This window comes from Aquarana catesbeiana, linkage group LG05 (genome assembly GCF_042186555.1).
Source record: "Aquarana catesbeiana isolate 2022-GZ linkage group LG05, ASM4218655v1, whole genome shotgun sequence".
Lineage (NCBI taxonomy): Eukaryota > Metazoa > Chordata > Amphibia > Anura > Ranidae > Aquarana > Aquarana catesbeiana.
Window position 1 is genome coordinate 625,822,789 of NC_133328.1, and position 23,753 is coordinate 625,846,541.

The 23,753-nt window shown below is 44.5% G+C and overlaps 1 protein-coding gene across 1 annotated transcript in view; it reads right to left on the reverse strand.

Annotated features, from left to right (window-relative positions):
- COL22A1 (collagen type XXII alpha 1 chain) overlaps positions 1 to 23,753 on the reverse strand; it is a 424,543-nt gene that overhangs the window by 160,240 nt on the left and 240,550 nt on the right. Inside the window, exons 32-35 of the mRNA XM_073632290.1 lie at positions 23,483 to 23,515; positions 14,949 to 15,002; positions 11,724 to 11,777; positions 2,985 to 3,038 (exon numbers count right to left, since the gene is read on the reverse strand). Coding sequence (XP_073488391.1) covers positions 2,985 to 3,038; positions 11,724 to 11,777; positions 14,949 to 15,002; positions 23,483 to 23,515 — 195 coding nt within the window. The remainder of the gene's footprint in view (positions 1 to 2,984; positions 3,039 to 11,723; positions 11,778 to 14,948; positions 15,003 to 23,482; positions 23,516 to 23,753) is intronic.

The window sequence follows — 23,753 nt, forward strand, 5'->3', positions numbered from 1 at the left end:
GTGCGAACCGAACAGGGGGGTGTTCGGCTCATCCCTACTGGTCACGAATGCAGACTGACAACATTGAGAGCCAGTGGTGTGGGGGGCGGTCTATGTGGACAGATTTACCCCGGATGCCTCCATACGTAGATGTGCCTGTTTTAATCATCAACCATGTGAGTTGCTAAATGTTGGACCTTCATTAAATGTAACCATATTGCTACACTTAGAGGTGCCTCTCTTCTCTTTTATACTCTGTAGCTCCTGATGGATTTTGCTTCTAATCCCCTTGTGGAGGCTTCCATTTGTGGATGGACATTTTATGGTTACACAACCTATCACATTGCTATAATTTTTTTTATATGGACTATAAACTGAAGGATTTATGAATAAATTGTTGTGGAACGAATCATTTGAGTTTCCATTATTTCTTATGGGGAAATTCGCTTTGATATGCAAGTGCTTTGGATTACAAGCATGTTTCCGGAACGAATTATGCTCGCAATCCAAGGTTTTACTGTATACAGTATGTACTGATTATACACACAGCTGAATAACTCCGAGGAAAGACACACCTCCCTTTCTTTCACTCAGTGGAGATGGGTTTGTTTATATTACAATGCTGCTTTATATGTTTTATTTTATCTATGAAAGTATTACTGGCATATACAGGTGTGAAAATTGCACAGGTATAACAATTGCAGTTTCCCATGTCCCAGCTCTTCCTCAGGTACATGTTTCTCACTATTAATCAAGGTTCATTAAATAACCCTGTATGAACAATAAGGATATGACAAAGAGATGTCTCCAAAAGAATAACCATTAATAAGATCAACCACAGTGTATCAAAAAATAAGAAAAAACTTTATTGAAAAAATTCAGCCATAAAATTATTCTACTAGGGGTGCAATAACACCATACTAGTGAGACCAAACCCCCCCAGTGCACCCGGTTAAGATTACAATTAAAAACTGACAATGTTGTCACAATATGGCGCCAAACTCAACACTCCACACATGAGTGTGTGTGTGGAGTGTTGAGTTTGGCGCCATATTGTGACATTGTCAATTTTTATTTGTAATTTTAACCGGGTGCACTGGGGGGGGTTTGGTCTCACTAGTATGGTGTTATTGCACCCCTAGTGGAATAATTTTATGGCTGACTTTTTTCAATAAAGTTTTTTCTTATATTTTGATACACTGTGGTTGATCCTATTAATGGCTATTCTTTTGGAGACATCTCTTTGTCACATCCTTATTCTTCATACAGTGAATCCCTATAGCCTTTAAGGTATCCCGTCCATTGGACGAATCAGTGATAATTAAATAATATAATTCCATGATTTGGTAAGAGGGTCCTATGTTTAATTTTATTTTAGATTTTTTGACTATTTCATTAAATAACCCCTTGAGGACAGAAGTCACAGAATCCTAGCCAATCAAAATTCACATGTACAGTATATATTTCGCTTTCTTCTTTTTTCAGTGTGAACCAAAAAAAACCTCATGTGTGAGCAGCTATGGTTTAGGAAGGTATGCTAGTCCTCAGTTCACTGTTGGAGTGCTGGCTGGGGAGGGAGCTTGTCCCGGCTTCAGATGTCAATGTGTATGAAAATAAATGCCCGTGTAGCTGTACATCGAAGCAAAACCGCTCGTGATGGTATATGGGAAACTCAGCCTGGGCTCCAACCAGGCCACGTCCCAACGCATTTCACTCCACCCCTCGGAGCTTAAAGCGATATTAAACCCTCAGGTTTTTCCCCCTATTTTTGTTCCTGAGTAAGGGCCCAATTACACTTGCTTCAGCTTCAACACACATTAATGTGAAAATTTGAAAGAATAACTAACTAATAATAACTAACTATTAAATTGTAGGTATTGGAATTTCCTTTCAAATTTGGCTGATAGTAAACGTAATGAATACAAATTTATCCGAAGTTACGAATTATCCGAAATAACGAATGCCGCATATAAACGAATGGAACGTAATGAATTATTAATAGTAAATAACAATAATAATAATTAATAATAATAATAAAAACGTTTTATTGTTATTATTATTATTTATTAATTCTGTTTCATCTGTTTAGATGCTGCATTCGTAATTTTAGAAAATTCCTAACTTTGGACAAATTCATATTCATTACGTTCACTAACAGCCAAATTGTAAAATAAATTCCAATACCAATCATTTTATAGTTAGGTATTATTAGTTAGTTAGTTCGTTCATTTGAAAATCTGAAAATTCGAAAGGATAACTAACAAACTAACTAACTAACTAATAATAACTATTAAATTATAGATATTGGAATTTCCTTTAAAATTTGGCTGTTAGTGAACGTAACGAATACAAATTTATCCAAAGTTACGAATTATCTGAAATAACGAATGCCATATCTAAACAGATGGAACGGAACAAATAAAAAATAAAACGTTTTTATTATTATTGTTATTGTTATTTATTATTGTTATTTATTAATTTTTAATTCATTACGTTCCATTTGTTTAGATACGGCATTCGTTATTTTGGATAATTCATAACTTCAGATAAATTTGTATTCGTTAGGTTCACTAACAGCCAAATTTGAAAGGAAATTCCAATACCTATAATTTATTCATTAGTTATTATTAGTTAGTTTCTTTAGTTATTCTTTCGAATTTTCATATTTTCATTCTTATTTTCATATTTTTGAATTTTCGAATTTACGAATTGCGATCATAACGAATGACTTGAAAAACGGAAAAAAAGCAAAAAAGAATGAGACAAAAATGAACAAATTTTTCGGCAGTGCACTTGTCTACTTTATGCCTTTGTCTTACAGTTTTTTTTCTTTTTTTTTTTCTTTTTTTTTCCCAGGGTTTACAACCTCTTTAAAAATAATTAAGAAGAATTCATGTATAATTGCAAAGATTAACATTAAACAGCTAAGACCGACTATCAGAAAGCACAAATGATTGGTCATTTTCATGGGACAATCTTGTGTGTCGCTCTTATTGGATACTTACAGCATCTCCCTTTGGTCCGCGCTCTCCTTTAGCCCCATCCAGTCCTTTAGGACCCTGCAGAAATATATTGAACTATGTAAGAATAAAGGAAATAGATGATTGCATTTATACATACACAGCTTTTAATGTGCTAGTCCATCTACACATCCAGAATTCCCCAAGCTGGCCAAAGGCTATGGCCATTGGAAATGTTGGAAATTTCAGCTATTTCTTTATGTTGCCATAAGAGACTGACACATCTAGAACTAATTTACACTTGTGTGGTATAAAGGCACCTTTGTACCATATTCAAACTATAGTACAAACAGGAATATAATGCTCTTTGGTCATGGCGCTCAGCTTGTGATTGAAAGATCTGAAATCCAATGAATGAAAGGGACATTCAAGGGACAATGTATAATGAAGGTAAGGTAAGCAATGTCTGTACAGGACAGGAGAGATATGCATACATACAACTCGCTGTTTTTTCGCCTACATAACAATGCTGGTACTTGTCATTGGCCCAGTGCTGGAGGATACAAAGGGAGGGGAGGGGTTCTAAAGGAGAGGATAGAGGAGAAGAGAGGAGAGAGAGAGAGGGGATGGGATAAAATGGAAACAGAGGAGAGGGGAGAGATCAAAGAGAGGAGAATAGAGAAATGAGGAGAAGAGAGGAGACTAGTGAAAGGAAAAGGAGAGGAGACAGGGGAAGAGAGAAGAGGAGAGAAGGGGTGCTGGAGAGGAGAGAAGGGGAGGGGTGCTGGAGGAAAGGAAAGTAGAGAAAATTAGAGGAGAGGAGAAGAGAGAAGGGGAGGGGTACTTGAGGAGAGGAGATAAGTAAAACATTGTTGGAGAGGAGAAAATGAGAGGTGAGAGAGAGAGGAGAGAGAGAGGAGAAGAGAGAATGGGGAGGGGTGCTGGAGAAGAGGAGAGAAGTAAAACATTGTTGGAGGAGAGGAGAGGAGAGAATGAGAGGAGAGAGAGGAGAAGAGAGAAGGGGAGGGGAGCTGGAAGAGAAGAGAGAAGGGGAGGGGTGCTGGAGGAGAGAACAGAGATGAGAAGAAATAAAGAGGAGGGGTGCTGGAGGTGAGGAGAGAAGGGAAGAGACATTGGATGAGAGGAGAGAAGGGAAGAGACATTGGAGGAGAGGAGAGAAGGGAAGGGGCACTGGAGGAGAGGAGAGAAGGGAAGGGGCACTGGAGGAGAGGAGAGAAGGGAAGGGGCACTGGAGGAGAGGAGAGAAGGGAAGGGGCACTGGAGAAGAGGAGAGAAGGGAAGAGACATTGGAGGAGAGGAGAGAAGGGAAGGGGCACTGGAGGAGAGGAGAGAAGGGAAGGGGCACTGGAGGAGAGGAGAGAAGGGAAGGGGCACTGGAGAAGAGGAGAGAAGGGAAGAGACATTGGATGAGAGGAGAGAAGGGAAGAGACATTGGAGGAGAGGAGAGAAGGGAAGGGGCACTGGAGGAGAGGAGAGAAGGGAAGGGGCACTGGAGGAGAGGAGAGAAGGGAAGGGGCACTGGAGAAGAGGAGAGAAGGGAAGAGACATTGGAGGAGAGGAGAGAAGGGAAGGGGCACTGGAGGAGAGGAGAGAAGGGAAGGGGCACTGGAGGAGAGGAGAGAAGGGAAGGGGCACTGGAGAAGAGGAGAGAAGGGAAGAGACATTGGAGGAGAGGAGAGAAGGGAAGAGACACTGGAGGAGAGGAGAGAAGGGAAGGGGCACTGGAGGAGAGGAGAGAAGGGAAGGGGCACTGGAGGAGAGGAGAGAAGCAAAGAGAGACTGGAGGAGAGAAGGGAAGGGGCACTGGAGAAAAGGAGAGAAGGGAAGAGACACTGGAGGAAAGGAGAGAAGGGAAGAGACACTGGAGGAGAGGAGAGGAGGGAAGGGGCACTGGAGGAGAGGAGAGAAGGGGAGAAGTGCTGGACAGAAGGGGAGAAGTGCTGGAGGAAAGGAAAGTAGAGAAAAGGAGAGGAGAGGAGAAGAGAGAAGGGGAGGGGTGCTGGAGGAGAGGAGGAGCATAGATAAGTGGAAAATTGTTAGAGGAGAGGAGAGAGAAGAAGAGGAGAGAGAGGAGAAGGGGAGGGGTGCTGGAGGCGAGGAGAAAAGGGGAGGGGTGCTGGAAGAGAGTAGAGGAGAAAAGAGAAATAGAGGGGTGTTGGAAGAGAATAGAGGAGAAAAGAGAAGGGGAGGGGTGCTGGAGGATAGGAGAGGAGAAGAGAGGGGAGGAAAGGAGAGGAGGGATGCTGGAGGAAAAGAAAGGTAGGGAAGGGGAGCTGGAGAAGAGGAGAGGTAGGGGAGAGGAGAGGAATAGAATGGAAGGGGAGAGAGAAAGGAGTGTAAGGTAAAGAAAAATTGAAAGGAAAGGATGTGTAAAACATGTGCTTTACCCATCCATGGCAGAGAAACAGGTTCACTTAACAGCCCCCCCCCCCCCCTTTCTGCCACTACATACAGTGTTACCTGCCAGAACAATCCCTATGTGACTCGCTTTTCAACAATAAATGTAAATGTGTATTTCTGTGTATACAAAATAATGAAATGTATTTTAATTGCATCTAGTAAAAATATGTTGAATTGGACTTTTCCCAGCCTATAATCATCCCCTGTATAGCAGTACTCAGATTGGTAGAAGAAGGGGCTGTACTTTGGATCAGTCCAATGTCTCTCACGCACATGAGCTGACCGGGGACATGCTGAATATATGAAGGAGCAGAGAGATGACCTCATCAGTCAGTTGCTGCCCCTTCATTCTTCAATCACACGTTGGAGGTGGAGGTGACTTAGCTCTTTCGGTCATAAAGTTGGCTGTACAGTCTGGTAGGGCTGTGCAAAATTCAGGACCAAATGGCCAGAAAATCAAATCCTTTGGCAGATAAAACATCTCCAATATATATTATTTTAACTATATCTGGCTGTTTGCCTGGAGTTCAGCTTTAAAGAAATCTTCATTACTCAGCATCTTTAAAAAGGGCCCCAGGAGAAAGACCAGCCGGGTAATAAACCTGCGGAGCATTTCAGCGATGTGCGGTCTTCTTAGCATAGCAATAAAAGTCATTTGTTATCGGTGTGAATGTGATGGTGTATTGCTCAGTCCAGCAACCTCAGCACACCATCCACCTTCACAAAGGTTTTACTGCTTCCCGAGAATGATAAAATGCATCGGGCAGAGTCCCTGATGAATATTAAAGCTGAACTCCAGGATCCGTCCAACGTTACACTTCTAATGCCCCGTACACACGATAGGATTTTCCGACAAAAAAATCCATGTTTTTTTTTCCGACGGATGTTGGCTCAAACTTGTCTTGCATACACACGGTCGCACAAATCTTGTCGGAAATTGCGAACGTCAAGAACGTGGTGAAGTACAACACGTACGACGAGCCGACAAAAATGAAGTTCAATAGCCAGTGCGGCTCTTCTGCTTGATTCCGAGCATGCGTGGAACTTTGTGCGTCGGAATTGTGTACACACGTTTGGAATTTACGACAACGGATTTTGTTGCTGGAAAATTTGAGATCCGGGTCTCAAATTTTGTGTGTCGGAAATTCCGACGGAAAATGTCTGATGGAGCCCACACACGGTCGGAATTTCCGACAACAGGCTCCCATCGCACATTTGCCATCGGAAAGTCCGACCGCCTGTACGGGGCATAACTCTCGGTCCCCATTCAAAATGCTACAACAGTTTTTAAATGAGTATTTTACTTTTTTTCGTAATCGTGCTTTTTCTACTTTGTGATGTCATCATTTGCACGCTAATATTGTACTGTGGCTGAATGCCTAGGAAGGATCTATGGAGGTGCCACCATCACATCTGATGTCATTACTTGGGGGTAAATTAGAACCACAATTCCAGTAAATCAATGGGAAATGCAATGGCGTCCTGGGCGTGTATGTGGGCGGTGACCAGGAGTGTTCTATAAACACATGTGTAAGAGGTGCCTAGAAATGTAATTTCATTTGTCTTACATATTGCTACACATGCCAGAGAGAAATCAATAACTTACTGCGACACAATGGCTCTCCTGGGTGAAATCCTGTACATATATGGGTTTCCCTCTAAGAGCCACCAGAGAACGTATGCGCTCCGCCAGAGGCACGCCCGTGCGCCCCCTGCTGCACGGCGGGGGACCCGATGCACGGTCGCGATCACCAACGGCCATGTGCGATTGTGTGCACAAGGGCCAGCATGGCGATTTGTCTGTGTAAACACAAATCCCTGTCCTGTCAGAGGAGAGGAGACAGATTGTGTGTTTCTACTAAGTAGGAACAATTTGTCTCCTCTCCTAGTCAGTCCTATCCCCATACAGTTAGAACACACTCAGGGAACACACAGTTAAGCCCTTGATCACCCCATAGTGTTAACCCCTTCCTTGCCAGTGACATTTATACAGTAATTAGTGCATATTTATAGCATTGATCGCTGTATAAATGTCAATGGTCCCAAAAATGTGTCAAAAGTGTCCGATCTGTTCACCACAATGTCGCAGTATCACTAAAAATCGAATATCACCGCCATTACTAGTAAAATAATAAAAATGCCATAAATACATAAATATTTAAATAAATATTACTTTTGCGCAAACCAATCAATATACGCTTATTACGATTTTCTTTTACCAAAAATATGTAGAAGAATATATATTGGCCTAAACTTATGAAAAAATTTCTTTTTTAAAAACATTTTTGGGGGATATTTGTTATAGCAAAAAGAAAAAAATATTGTTTTTTTTTTTTTCAAAATTGTCGCTCTTTTTTTGTTTATAGCACAAACAAATTAAAACCGCACAGTTGATCAAATACCACCAAAAGAAAGACACAAATTTTGTTTGGGTACAGCCTCGAATGGCCACGCAATTCTCAGTTAAAGCAACGCAGTGCCGAATTGTAAAAAAAGTGCTCTGGTCAGGAAGGGGGTAAAATCTTCCGGGGCTGAAGTGGTTAAAGGATAAGTTCACCTTTTGTAAGAAAAAAAAATAAATGCATATAATTTGCATTTACTATTTATTTACAATACTGTCTGTAAAGCATTGCACCTTCCATCAGCAGATGGTGGGGGCAATGCCAGGATTCTGCAGACTGTCAGTATAGTATACATATATATATATATATATATATATATATATATATATATATATATATATATATATATATATATATACATACATACACTACCGTTCAAAAGTTTGGGGTTACCCAAACAATTTTGTGTTTTCCATGAAAAGTCACACTTATTCACCACCATACGTTGTGAAATGAATAGAAAATAGAGTCAAGACATTGACAAGGTTAGAAATAATGATTTGTATTTGAAATAACATTGTTTTTACATCAAACTTTACTTTCATCAAAGAATCCTCCTTTTGCAGCAATTACAGCATTGCACACCTTTGGCATCCGTCCACAACACTTTTTTCCAGTCTTCCTCTGTCCAATGTCTGTGTTCTTTTGCCCATCTTAATCTTTTTCTTTTATTGGCCAGTCTCAGATATGGCTTTTTCTTTGCCGCTCTGCCCTGAAGCCCAAAATCCCGCAGCCGCCTCTTCACTGTAGATGTTGACACTGGTGTTTTGCGGGTACTATTTAATGAAGATGCCAGTTGGGGACCTGTGAGGCGTCTGTTTCTCAAACTAGAGACTCTAATGTGCTTATCTTCTTGCTTAGTTGTGCAACGCGGCCTCCCACTTCTTTTTCTACTCTGGTTAGAGCCTGTTTGTGCTGTCCTCTGAAGGGAGTAGTACACACCGTTGTAGGAAATCTTCAATTTCTTTGCAATTTCTCGCATGGAATAGCCTTCATTTCTAAGAACAAGAATAGACTGTCGAGTTTCAGATGAAAGTTCTCTTTTTCTGGCCATTTTGAGCGTTTAATTGACCCCACAAATGTGATGCTCCAGAAACTCAATCTGCTCACAGGAAGGTCAGTTTTGTAGCTTCTGGAAGGAGCTAGACTGTTTTTAGATGTGTGAACATGATTGCACAAGGGTTTGCTAATCATCAATTAGCCTTCTGAGCCAATGAGCAAACACATTGTACCATTAGAACACTGGAGTGATAGTTGCTGGAAATGGGCCTCTATACACCTATGTAGATATTGCACCAAAAACTAGACATTTGCAGTTAGAATAGTCATTTACCACATTAGCAATGTATAGAGTATATTTGTTTAAAGTTAGGACTAGTTTAAAGTTAGCTTCATTTAAAAGTACAGTGCTTTTCCTTCAAAAATAAGGACATTTCAGTGTGACCCCAAACTTTTGAACGGTAGTATATATATATATATATATATATATATATATATATATATATATATATATTTATATTTAATTTAGATATACTATATACTATTCCTCTCTGAGCACGAATCCTCTCCTCCTCACCCCCCCCCCCCCCCAACCTTCTAGTACAAATCTTCCCTCCCCCAAATGCTCTCCTCCTAGCACATATACCCCTCAATCATCTCTACTAAATCCCCCACCCCCCCCAAAAAATTCCCCTCTTAGCACAAATCCCCCTCCTAGCACAAAACCTCTTCCCCCATCCCCCCTTGCAACACAAATCCCCCAAATCACCAGTGCTAGCACACCTCCCCAAATTTCCTCTCCTAGAACAATCCTAGAACAATTCTTACCCCCTGCTGCCCCCCCCAAATTCCCCCTCACAACACAAATTACCCCCCCAATCTCCTCATGGTGCCCCCCAAACCTGACATGATACTGCAGTGTCCAGCTTCCCCTCCTGCCCACCCCTTGTCACTGGCCCTGAGATTGAGCTTGCAGTTTTTACATGAAATCAGCAGTGGCAGCTTCCATGTCTCTATTCTGGGAGGTTCCCATTACATATAACCAAATAATGAAGCATACACAGCCGACATGACAAAGAAAGGAATATGGTAAAGCAAAGCTGGCCTATGGCTGAAATATGTATACCCAGGGGACCATGTGACGGGGATTTTTCATTACTATAATAAAAGGGGCAGGTAGATTGGATGTATGGATCTGACAGGTTTCAGGTTTTATTACCACTGACTTATTTATCTGTCTCCCCCGAGGGTCCTCTTTCAGGAGCAGATTCGAATACAGGCGTCGTACCGGGAAGCTACTGTCATGCAAAGTGATGGGGCCAACGTGATTGCTCTGTGTGCAGAAAGTGCTGAGCTGGTGCATTTCATTCACAACCTCGTTATGCTGCCCAGATACGGAATAACAGAGGCAAGGTCACATTTTCCTAAGTAATACCATTGCTACAAAGACGGTTAGAAAAGCATCTGCTTCAACCAACATAATGTGGATGAGACTATAGAATGAATACGGTGTATCAGCTGGTACCACCTTCTGGCCATGATGGTGAATGCAGGCAAGCTCAATTGTCACCTGTCTATTGTAGAATGTATGTCAAGGCTTTACCCAAATTTCCCCCCAAACATCCCTCTTCCTCTCTAGATCATGTCCCAACAGTATTTTTTTAAGTTCCTGTAAGTGAGAAACAGTTTTTTTTACTTCCTATGACATCGTCAAGCTTATAAAATGACTGGGAAGTCAGCCCTGGCCTCTCTCTTACTCCCTCTGTGGCAATTGAGAACCACATCTTCTGATTAAATGGACTTTGACCCAAGAAATGCGTAGAAAGCCTTGGCCTCTACCTTACTCCCTCTGTAGCAATTGAGGATTTCTTCCCTTCATGAAATGGACTTTGACTCAAGAAACGCATAGAGAGCCGTGGCCTTTCCCTTACTCCCTCTGTTGCAAATGAGGACTTCCTTCCCTGGATGAAATGGACTTTGATCCAAGAAACACATAGCAAGCCCTGGCCTCTCCCTTAATCCCTCTGTGGCAATTGTGAAATTTTCCTCGTGATGAAATGACCTTTGATCCAAGAAATGCAGAGAGAGCCCTGGCCTCTCCTTTACATCCTCTAGTTGATTAAATGAGCCTTAATCCATGAAATGCATTGAGAGACATGGCCTCTCCCTACTACCTCTGTGGCATTGAAGGACTTTATCTCCTATTGAAATGTACTTTGATCCAAGAAAAGCACAGAGAGCCCTGGCCTCTCCCTTACTCCCTATGTGACAACTGAGGACATCCTACTTTTGATTAAATGAACTTTGATCCAAGAAACATAGAAAGCCATGGTCTCTCCCTTACTCCCTCTGTGACAATGGAGGACTTCATCTCCTGATGAAATAAACTTTGACCCAAGAAATGCATTGAGAGCCGCGGCCTCTCCCTTACTCCTTCTGTGACAATTAAGGATCTCACCTCCTGATGATATGGACTTTGAGTCAAGAAATGCATAGAAAGCCTTGGCCGCTCCCTTACTCCCTCAGTGGCAATTGAGGACTTCATCAACATGAATATATGAAACTCATATTTGAGACAAATTGAAAGGTGGCAATATTTGAAAGGAGGAACCAGGGAAGACAAAATATAAACAGATTAAACGTCAGCTTTAAATCTCTCAATAGTGGAAAGGTTTTGTTACATGTGTAGCCCTGGGCTAATACTTCCCCCCTCTCCGTTACCCCATCACTCATGTCAACCAACAACAGTGAGGAGAAGAGGTGCTGTGTAAGCTCCAAGTCCATCCTACTCAGAGCCTGCATTATACTAAGGATTCTCTCTTCACCCCCATGTAACAGCGTTGGGTGCCTAGCATAAAACTTGCCAGGCATCCGTACTGTCATGTTGGGGGAAGGGGAGCGGACTCACATTTTCCAAAACTAAAAGATCAGGATACAAATAACTTAAAAATAAACTGCATACCTGTGGTCCTACAGGCCCCATAGGTCCTATGTCTCCCGGAGGCCCTTTGGGTCCCTGAAAAGAAAACAGACAACTGATATTTTAGGATCTGTGTTGATTGGATATTGTTTGCCTTAAAAGATTTTGCATACCTATATAAGTCTATGGGAATGCCAAACCTGTTGAAGCAGGTCAAAAAGCAGCTAGAAGCAGGTCAAATGCTCCTATCAATGAAGTGTGAATGACTTTGGAAGAATCTACACCTAAGCCGAGCCACTTGCTGCTATTGGCACTGGAGACACTTGACTCCAGTGTTCCTAGTGCTCCTGTGCACTCCAGTGACCCCCAGTGTCTCTAGTGCCCCTAGTGCTCCCATGTACTCCAGTGACCCCAGTGCCCCAGTGCTCCTCTACATTCCAGTGACCCCAGTGCCCCTAGTGCTCCTCTGTACTCCCGTGTCCCCAATGTCTTCCGGTGCCCCTAGTGCTCCTCTGGATTCCAGTAACCCCCGTGTCTCCAGTGTCCCTAGTGCTCTTGTGCACTCCAGAGACTCTAGTGTCTCCAGTGCCCCTAGTGTTCCTGTGCACTTCAGTGACCTCAGGGTCTCCCAGTGCTCATGCGCACTCTAGTGACTGCAGTGTCTCCCAGTGCCCCTGTGCACTCCAGTGACCCCAGTGTCTCCCAGTGCTCCTCTGCACTCCGGTGACCACAGTGTCTCCCAGTGGCCCTAGTGCTCCTGTGCACTCCAGTGGCCCTAGTGCTCCTGTGCACTCCAGTGACCCCAGTGCTCCTGTGCACTACAGTGACCCCAGTGTCTCCCAGTGCTCCTGTGCACTTCAGTGACTGCAGTGTCTCCCAGTGCCCCCCGGGTCTCCAGTGCCCCTAGTTCTTCACTGCATTCCAGCGACCCCAGTTTTTGCCAGTGCTCCTGTGCACTTCAGTGACCCCAATGTCCCCCAGTGCCTCTAGTGCTCCTGTGCACTCCAGTGCCCCTAGTGCTCCTCTGTACTCCCCTGTCCCCAATGTTTTCCGGTGCCCCTAGTGCTCCTCTGGATTCCAGTAACCCCCGTGTCTCCAGTGTCCCTAGTGCTCTTGTGCACTCCAGAGACCCCAGTGTCTCCAGTGCCCCTAGTGCTCCAGTGACCCCAGTGTCTCCCAGTGCCCCTAGTGCTCCTGTGCACCCCAGTGACCCCAGTGTCTCCAGTGCCCTTAGTGCTTCTGTGCACCCCAGTGACCTCAGTGTCTCCAGTGCCCTTAGTGCTCTACTGCATTCAGTGACGTCAGTGCCTCCTTGTGCTCCTGTACATTCCAATGACCCCAGTATTTTCCAGTGCCCCTAGTGCTCCTGTGCACTCCAGTGACCCCAGTGTCTCCAGTGCCCCTAGTACTCCTCTGCATTCCAGTGACCCCAGTGTCTCCCAATGCTCCTGTGCACTTCAGTGACCCCAGTGTCGCCCACTGTCCCATCCACTCCAGTGACCCCAGCGCCCCTAGTGCTCCTCAGCATTCCAGTGACCACAATGTCCCCCAGTGCTTCAATGCATTCCAGTGACCTCAGTGTCTACCAGTGCTCATGTGCACTCCAGTGACCCCAGTGTCTTCAGTGCCCCTAGTGCTCCTATGCATTCCAGATACCCCAGTGTCTCCAGTGCCCCTAGTGTTCATGTTCACTCCAGTGACCTCAGTGTCTCCAGTGCCCCTAGTGCTCTACTGCATTCTAGTGACCTCAGTGCCTCCCTGTGCTCCTGTGTATTCCAGTGACCCCAGTGTTTCCCAGTGCCCCAAGTGCTCCTGTGCACTCCAGTGACCCCAGTGTCCCTAGTGATCCTGTGGACTCCAGTGACCCCAGTGTCTCTCAGTGCTCTTGTGCACTCCAGTGACCCCAGTGTTTTTTCAGTGCTCCTGTGCACTCCAGTGATCCCTGTGTCTCCATGCCCCTAGTGCTCTTGTGCACTCCAGTGACCCTTGTGTCTTTCAGTTCTACTAGTGCTCCTGTGTACTCCAGTGACCAGTGTCTCCAGTGTCCCTAGTGCTCTTGTGCAGCCCAGTGAATCCCAGTGTCTCCAGTGCCCCTAGTGCTCTATTGCATTCCAGTGACCTTAGTGCCTCCCTGTGCTCCTATGCATTCCAGTGACCCCAGTGTTTCCCAGTGCCCCAGTGCTCCTGTGCACTCCAGTGGCCCCAGTGGCCCTAGTGCTCTTGTGCACTCCAGTGACCCTAGTGCTCCTGTGCACTTCAGTGACTCAGTGTCTTCCAGTGTCCCTAGTGCTCATGTGAACTCCTGTGACCCTTAGTGTCTCCCAATGCCCATAGTGCTCCTGTACACTCCAGTGACCCCAGTGTCCCCATGCCCTTAGTACTCTTGTGCACTCCAGTGACCCTTGTGTCTCCCAGTGCTAATAATGCTCCTGTGCACTCCAGTGAACCCAGTGTCCTTAGTGCTCCTGTGCACTCCGGTGCCCCCAGTGTCTGCAGTTCCCCCTAGTGCTCCTGTGCACTCCAGTGATCCCAGTGTCTTCAGTGCCCCTAATACTCCTGTGCACTCCAGTGTCTCTAGTGCCCCTTGTGCTCCTGTGCGCTCCAGTGATCCCAGTGTCTCCAGTGTCCCTACTGCTCCTGTGCACTTCCGTGACCCCAGTGTCTCCAGTGTCCCTAGTGCTACTGTGCACTCCAGTGACCCTAGTGTGTCCAGTGTCCCTAGTGCTTTTGTGCACTCCAGTGACTCCAGTGCCCCTATTGCTCCTGTGCACTTCAGTGACCCTTGTCTCCAGTGCCCCTAATGCTCCTCTGCATTCCAGTGACCCCAGTGTCTCCCAGTGATCCTGCGCACTCCAGTGACCCCAGTGCTCATGGGCACTAGAATGTCCCCATCCCAGTGCCCCTAGTGCTGCTGTACCTCCTGTGACCCAAGTTTATCCAGGGCCCCTAGTGTTCTTGTGCACTCCAGGGTCTCCCTAGTGTCCCTGTGCACTCTAGTAACCCCAAGAGCGCAAGTGTAGCGGGGCGAGAGCTGGCAAATACTGCTGGCTCCAAAGGGAAATGGGCCGTGCATGGCCCCCATTGATCAATGTTCATCATATATGAGAGCAGGCATTTCCATAGCCTATGTCTGCACCATTACACATTCCAGCTACAAGAGGAAGAGAGAGATTAAGCTAATCATTGTAACAATAACCTAAACAGCTTGTCTCCATCATCACACTGAGCGACAAGATCACAGCAACTAGTACTAAAAAAGCTACTTACTGTATCGCCCTCATTTCCTTGTTCTCCTTTCTCTCCTTTTTCTCCTGGAAGACCCTGAAAAATAAATGTGAAATAAAGATCAATGTGCCTATAAATCTAAAGGTTAATAGGTTGTTGAATGGGGGGCTTAAACACTTCTCCCTCCCGCTGCCGGTGTCTGAAACATGTTAGGCTGGCAGCACTGTGGGGGGTTGGATCATCCTACAGTATAAGCCGCTTCTTCTCTGATTTCTGCTGTGCAAAATATTGTGTGACTATAGTTTCCCACAATTTCAAATCATGTATGGCACCTTAAGTGCCTCCCTACCCCACTGCCTGAAATATGAGACTGTCAAGCTCCGGTATGTGATTTTGTGTCCGTCACTCCTGTACAATTGCCTGCAAAATGTAAAAATCCTTAAAGGAACCAAATACAAAGGTAGGAGGACTAAAAAATGACGGTCATCAAAGTTAATTGTTCACCTTGTAGATCATTAGGCTCCATTCACACCTGAGCACAATAATGCCGTTGTTGCAGGCATTTACACAAAGCGTGTGACATTCAATGGTAATGGCAACTGAAACACAGCAAGCTGATATGCATTTTTCTGTGCGGAAAACCGCACAACAAAAGTGGCAAAGCTGGCAAGACTCAACATGGCAAAAAGTTATGCAAGCTACTTTGCTAGGTTTGTTGCGTGTAGCGCATTCTATTGAAATTAATGGGCTGCCCTATGTGCATAGCTCGAGAACGCGCACAAACACAACGCAATTCTCAATATTCCTAGGTGTGAATGAGGCCTAAAAGCGTATCTACATTAAAAAAATATATATTATTTTATTGCAGCTCACTAATTCTTAGATGTGGTGGTAACATTAGTCTTGGGGAGTTTTTTAGGATTTTCCTTTTATCTTCACCTGGTGATCTGACCAGTAAATCTCAACTTCCTTTAACAGACCAAGCTGTCCAGACGAAGTAGTAGTTGGAGGGTTGTCAATCAAATTCTGTGACAAGGGAGTGGGGGGGGGGCAGGGTCGAGCCACCCTGTGTTTGTCAATAGATGCAGACAGGGCAGCTCAGGAGCAAGCCAGCTTGCGTGCCCCCCTAGCGAGCGCCTTTCTATGGGGGCATTTGGTAGTGGCGGAGGAACCAGGAGCACCAGCGAGGGTCTTGAGAAATGGAAGATCTGGCTGCTCTGTGCAAAACCATTGCACAAAGCAGGTAAGTATAACATGCTTGTTTTTTTGTTTTTTTTTATTTAAATATTTTTGAAGCTTTACAATCACTTTAAAGAGGTTGTAAACCTCCCCGTGTAACCTGTGTAAGTTGTACCTATAGGTAAACCTAGAAGAAAAGGCTTACCTATAGGTACTGTAAATATCACCTAAATGTGCACCGTTTAGGAGATATTTACTGTATACTGTGCCGATGATATCTTCGGCGCATGCGCTCTGAAGGAACGGCTGCCTGTGCCGTTTCTTCAGGAGCGTGTGCCGTGACTGGCAGCTCCCACGCAAATGTGCAGTGCAGTGACTGGCAGCTCCCACGCAAAGAGTGACGTCACGGGGCTCCAGCCAGTCACACAGCCATAGTCCACGGCCCCGGAAGGAAGACAGGCGAAGATGGATGCGTCCTGCAGCTGGGATGACGCCGGCTTCATTTGCAGGTAAGTGTCACATAGTTTGCTAGTATGCGATGCATACTAGCACATTATGCCTTTACAGGGAAGAAGAAAGGAAGAAAACCACACCAGGGTTTACTTCCTCTTTAACTACTACAAACCTGGCTACACACTCCCCCCACCAAAAGTCTTTGGTCCCCAAAGGAACAACAGGATTCAGGAAATAAACTAAAAGCAGCCTGATATAAAATGATACATTGTTTTTGGCTTAGATATGCATTAACTATGGCGACTGCAATTCTTGAGTCATTTGAACTACATATAATATCTAAGCCATGAAAAAGAGGGAGATTGCAGCTTACCAGTCCTTAGAAGTGGTGGCTGCATTTGTTTTCTTTTTTTTTCATTTTTCTTCCCCCTTATTTTCACCTGCCAATTACATACTTCCTAACATGATAACACTTACTCAATATACTGCATTTATGGAGGAGCAGCATGTTATCTTAGGACAGGGCCACAGACTTCTATAACATAGGGGGAGGTGTTCCGTAGTAACTAATGTGCAGCAGAGGCAGGGAGCACAGGAAGTTATCCACTCGCAAAATTTCTGGCAGGATCAACAGATTGTTTTATCTCTAATTGAACAGATATAACATAAAACTTTTAATTGAATAAATAACAGAACAAAAGGGGGCCAAGAAGAGACATTTATTGTTAGAGTTGCATACACTCTAAAGCTTTGTGAATTGAGCCTATAGTATTGTGTTAGCAGACTCATCTATGTATATTTGAATATTTAATATGACAGTTGGAGGCATGAATATTTGATGCTGCCTTTGACTGTTATCTTCTCCATACACATTTAGTAGGTTTATAAGCTGTACACACATAAAGGGGTTTAATATAATTTATATATCACAGGGGTATTGATAAACTGAATACTTTTCAGGGATACCTGAGCCTGTGTCTCAGTGGCTAAACATGAGCTGATTTTTTTGGTAATAATCATGATTTGACGGGTCTAACTGTATTGTACTTGCTTATTCTGAATTCACTGCACTCTGTGTATACTGCTTCTGTTTAAATTGGTCCATGTATATACTGTAAATATATATATATATATATATATATATATATATATATATATATAATATATATATATATATATATATATATATATATATATACACACACAGTATCTCACAAAAATGAGTACACCCCTCACATTTTTGTAAATTTTTTCATCTATCTTTTCATGTGACATCACTGAAGAAATGACATTTTGCTACAATGTAAAGTAGTGAGTGTACAGCTTGTATAACAGTGTAAATTTGCTGCCCCCTTAAAATAACTCAACACACAGCCATTAATGTCTAAACCACTGGCAACATAAGTGAGTACACCCCTAAGTGAAAATGTCCAAATTGGGCCCAAAGTGTCAATATTTTGTGTGGCCACCATTATTTTCCAGCACTGCCTTAACCCTCTTGGGCACGGAGTTCACCAGAGCTTCACACGTTACAACAGTCCTCTTCCACTCCTCCATGATGACATCACAGAGCTGGTGGATATTAGTGACCTTGTGCTCCTCCAAGTTTGGTTTGAGGATGCCCCACAGATGCTCAATAGAGTTTAGGTCTGGAGACATGCTTGGCCAGTCCATCACCTTTACCCTCAGCTTCTTTAGCAAGGCAGTGGTCATCTTGGAGGTGTGTTTGGGGTCGTTATGTTGGAATCCTGCCCTGAGGCCCAGTCTCCGAAGGGAGGGGATCATGCTCTGCTTCAGTATGTCACAGTACATGTTGGCATTCATGGTTCCCTCAATGAACTGTAGCTCCCCAGTGCCGGCAGCACTCATGCAGCCCCAGACCATGACACTCCCACCACCATGCTTGACTGTAGGCAAGACACACTTGTCTTGTACTCCTCACCTGGTTGCCGCAACACACGCCTGACACCATCTGAACCAAATATGTTTATCTTGGTCCACAGGACATGGTTCCAGTAATCTATGTCCTTAGTCTGCTTGTTTTCAGCAAACTGTTTGCAGGCTCTTGTGCATCATCTTTAGAAGAGGCTTCTTTCTGGGATGACAGCCATGCAGACCAATCTGATGCAGTGTGTGGCGTATGGTCTGAGCACTGACAGGCTGACCACCCCCCACCTCTTCAACCTCTGCAGCAACGCTAGCAGCACTCATACTTCTATTTCCCAAAGACAACCTCTGGATATGACATTGAGCATGTGCACTCAACATCTTTGATTGACCATGGCGAGGCCTGTTCTGAATGGAACCTGTCCTGTTAAACCGCTGTATGGTCTTGGCCACCATGCTGCAGCTCAGTTTCAGGGTCTTGGCAATCTTCTTATAGCCTAGGCCATCTTTATGTAGAACAACAATTCATTTTTTCAGATCCTCGGAGAGTTCTTTGCCATGAGGTGCCATGTTGAACTTCCAGTGACCAGTATTAGAAAGTGAGAGCGATAACACCAAATTCAACACACCTGCTTCCCATTCACACCTGAGACCTTGTAACACTAACGAATCACATGACACCGGGGAGGGAAAATGGATAATTGGGCCCAATTTGGACATTTTCACTTATGGGGTGTACTCACTTTTGTTGCCAGCGGTTTAGACATTAATGGCTGTGTGTTGAGTTATTTTGAGGGGACAGCAAATTTACACTGTTATACAAGCTGTACACTCACTACTTTACATTGTAGCAAAGTGTCATTTCTTCAGTGTTGTCACATGAAAAGGTAGAATAAAATATTTACAAAAATGTGAGGGGTATACTCACTTTTGTGAGATACTGTGTATATATATATATATATATATATATATATATATATATATATATATATATGGGATATGCAATTAGCAGACCTCCAGCTGTTGCAGAACTGCAAGTCCCATTAATCATAGCAAGACTCTGACAGCCACAAGCATGACACCTAGAGGCAGAGGCATGTAGTTTTGCAACAGCTGGAGGTCCTCTAATTACATATCCCTGATATATATATATATATACACACACATGTGAGATAGGGACCTTAGATTGTAAGCTCTTTAAAGATGGGGACTGATGGTAAAGTACAATATGTATAGAACTGTGTAAATTGTTGGCGCTATATAAATCTGTTATAAATCTGTTTAATGTTACTGGCCCTTTCAAAATTATCAGTGAATAGATCAGGGAACAGTGTTACGAGTGCCATCTAGTGGAGAGAAGGAGGAGTTGCAGCCTTGATTGTGATGGCTGGAATAAACTGAACCAAGGCCTTTCATAGACTGGTAGTTGGTTGGAACCCATATGTTGTATCCAGGAGGTGTGACTGGGCTTAGATAGCTGAAACAGCTCACATTGGGGTTTATTTACAGAAAATGTGCTGTGTAAATGTTTTGACATTCACGTGAAAGTAATATGTAATGTAGTATGTGGGAAATGTCAGTTTCTATTTGTTGCCATTCTCAGGGTGAATGTAACATTCCTAAACATTCAGTTCTAAAGACAAAATTTGAGAACATTCAACCAAAAGAGGTAAAGAGCATTCGACCAATAGAAGAAATATCTATACATAAAGTGCTGCGCTAATATAATATTATAAGAAATAAATACAATCCTTGTGTGAAAACCTTGATAACAAATACAGTCCTCATGTCAAAGGGTTATATGCCTAGGTTTTGCTTACTCACTGTGGGGGAGGTACATTGACTAGGGGAAGTCAAAGGTCTGTGTTCCTGCTTTGCAGAAACACAGGATCTATGCCTTCCCTTCTGACAGAACGACAATCTGCCTTGTTTACATAGGCTGATTGTCGTTCTGCCTGTGTCCTGTGCAATTGGCGGGTTCCAGCGGACCCGCCCGCTGGGCTCCCGCTGTGTATAATCACAGCGGAAGTAGGTCGCTGGCAGCGCACGTGCTCGCCAGACCTGGAAGTGTCAAATTACGTACTAGGTACGTAATCTGTCACAATCAGGTTTTGCAGCCAATCACATGATCGGGAGACCACCTCTGACATTAAGTACCCCTTAATGGTTCGCCAGGCATACATTGTTAAGATAAGTCCAAACCCAACCACTGAAATCACATCTAAGCTTTAACGTTTGAATAGTTGTTTCCTTCCTGGGAAGGCAGTTGTCACCATAGAACAGGAAGTGCATGAACAAAGATCTTGGCAGGATCAGCAAGTAATATTTTTTTAATGTGTGTCAGCAAAGCCACTCATAGTGATTACCAGGAGCACATGTGATGGGGTGACACCACAAGAGCACAACTACCCAGATAGCAAAGACAACTTGCCACTAATTTGTGGCAGTGTTGAATTGTAAGTCTGGTAACCTGCTACACATCTTTCCTGGCAAGTTGTACACTTGCAGAGCCCTTGAAGCACAAGTTCTAGTTGACACTTTACCAATTTGTAACAAATTTGCATGGCAAGTCTCTAGCAAGAGCAAAGTTGCAGTGGTGAGTCTACACCAAGAGCTCTGCGAGTCTACAGCATGAAAATTCAGCCACAGTGCCCCCTGTGGTGGAATGACTATTATTGCACAACATAACTGAACCAGAACTAGCAGCAGACTTGCAGAATGTTTGCAAAGAAAGTTGATCTGGAGTCATGCAATGCAGATTTGCTGCAATTGTTTAACAAACTTGTAAAGCCTGGCAAGTCTAGCAATAGCTTAGTGTACCACCCTCTAGTGTGCTAGAAGAGTAAGATAGACTTTTTTTGAGAGAAGGTAAATTTCCAGGCTTGGCTGACCACCAAGCCTGGGTGTGTTTTGATCTTGGCTGGGAGTGGCTCAGGGCAGTGCTGGGTGACTCACGGGTGGCATCACTAGGACCTCCTACTTCTTTCTAGAATCTTCCAGCACTTTCTGGGAAAGAGAGGCTGGAGGGGAGGTGGAGTCACCTGGAGTATTCTGGGGCGTCCTGACCAATCCCCAAACTGGATTGGCATGGGACAGGCCTACTTAAATACCCAGGGTCAGCCCAGCTAGGGAGGAGTTGTTCAGGAAGAAGCTGGAGATGGAGTGCTAGGCTGTTGGTGGCTTTTTAGAGAGCTCCCCAGTCTAGGGGGTGGGGCCTTGGGCCTGGGCTTGGGTGCAGATGGGACCCTCTGAGAACACGTGGAGGTGTCCTGGACTGGAGGCACTTGAGCAAGGAGAAGACAGTGGGAGAGAGCACTGCCAGGTAAGTCCCCAGGGAGGAACAACAGGTCACAGCTGGGAGGGTTGGTGAGTGATGCACAGTCAGGAGAACTGGGGAGGCATGTCTGAGAGGATTGGGAGAGAGCAGTCTGGGATGGGTGTAGAACCAGAAGAGTGGACTGTGGATGGATGGGCAGGAGAAGAGGCAGCTGCAGCCATGAGGGTGCTAGGCCTATAAATCAGTGCTAGTTGGTCTGGAAGAAAGGAAGCAATATGCAGGAGGAGAGAAGGAGTTTCCAAATACTGCAATGTTTATAGTAGTCCCAACTTTGACTTTTGATCACCTGGGCATCTCATAAGTTCCCCATCCCCATTCAAGTTAATTCCCCTCAATAAAATTAAAACAAAGTGCATGGACTGTTTCTGTCTGAGAGTGACTGGAAATCGTGTGCCTGGCTGGGCAGGACAGGTGGACTACTATACTCAGCAGCCCTCATGAGGGTACCGCTACATTTGGGGGCTCGTTCCAGGACCACCTGTTCACGGGTAACCTGCCAGCCATTGCCCCTAGCAACCAAGTTGATTGAGCCGAGGGGAACTGCTCTTTGTCCAACCATTGAGGAATCAAACTTAGGGGAAGGATCTGTGTGCTCTGCCTGCATTCAGCTTTGAGTGCCGTTGTCCATAGCAACCAGCGGGAGCTGCCTTTAAGTTCAAATATTGATACCTGCTTACCCAGTTGCCCAACCGAGGCTGGGACAGATACTTATACTTTAAACCTGCAATTCAGTAACTTTTAAAATGTGCTGTCACCCGTTGCAACCACGGCGGGCGATCAAGGCCCATAGATTACAAATATGTCCAGCGATCTGCTATTGCTGGACATTCTGAACTTATGCTTAAAACTCCTGCTTTAAACAGTAAAGTGTGCCTGGAAGTGTCTACTGTTGCCCAGGGTGATCGGGGTAAGCCTGCGGGTGCCTGCAGGCGGGACTGTGCTAAGAGTGTTACTTTCAGTGAGGCATGGGCTACAAACTTTATTGTTGCTATTGGCAACCACCGGAAAAGTCAGCGGTTACCTGCTCACAATTGCTTGGGCACAGTCAGTGCTGAGCGACATGCCCGGACAAGTTCTGCTAGTTACAGTGTCCTGCCAACTTCAATTTGTCTAACAAGGGGTTACAGCAGCATGCCGAGAGAGAACGGTTCAGGGGGGGGAGGGGTTTCATGCTGGGCAGATTTTTTGCCCCTCCTGCAAAGTGCCGCCCTAGGACTGGGCCTTGTCGGCCTAGGCCAAGACACAGCACTGCACAGGACCACAACTGGGAGACAGTTGTCACCTCATAACAGGAAGTACCTGAGGAAAGATCTCCATGGCAGTATCACCAGGGATTATAATAACTTTTGAAGTGACAATAAATAAGATTTCAGTGATTAGGTTTGGATCATCATCTATTCCTGAGCTCTGTAAGCCACGATGATGGACGGATGGGTTGTTAGGAGGAGGTGAAGCAGGAAATCCATCCATTTCAGCCCAGGGCTAATTAAACTGTTTGTTTTCCTCCCTCCGCCTCATTAACCATTGTCAGGATTAACTTATTTGCCGTCGGATGCCTCTCGGTGAAGATGACATACTGGTTGCCACAGCAACTGGCGTGCAGGTTTTCACCGCTGTGGACAACGACGGCCTTGGATTTTTTTTTTTTTTTAACCTGTGTAACTCGAATGTGCCTGGGAATAAAAAATAAATAAAATAGTAAAGTATTCTGGAAACCTACCGGAATTCCAGGCTCGCCGACTACCGTTTCTGTCTGAAAGAAAACAGATTTGTTAAAGTTTGTCCGTAAACAGTCTGAAATCAACACAGTCAGGCATGGTTTACACCTACAGGTGCGGCCAAGCACTGGCACCATTCCACGCTTTTGGTGTGTCCCTGAAGGTCACACTATTTATTTCAATGGGCTTCCCTATGCACAAGAAACATGGAAAATAAGGCATCATGCGGTTTGTGGGGTGCATTTACAGATGCCTGGGCGTGCCATTAACATT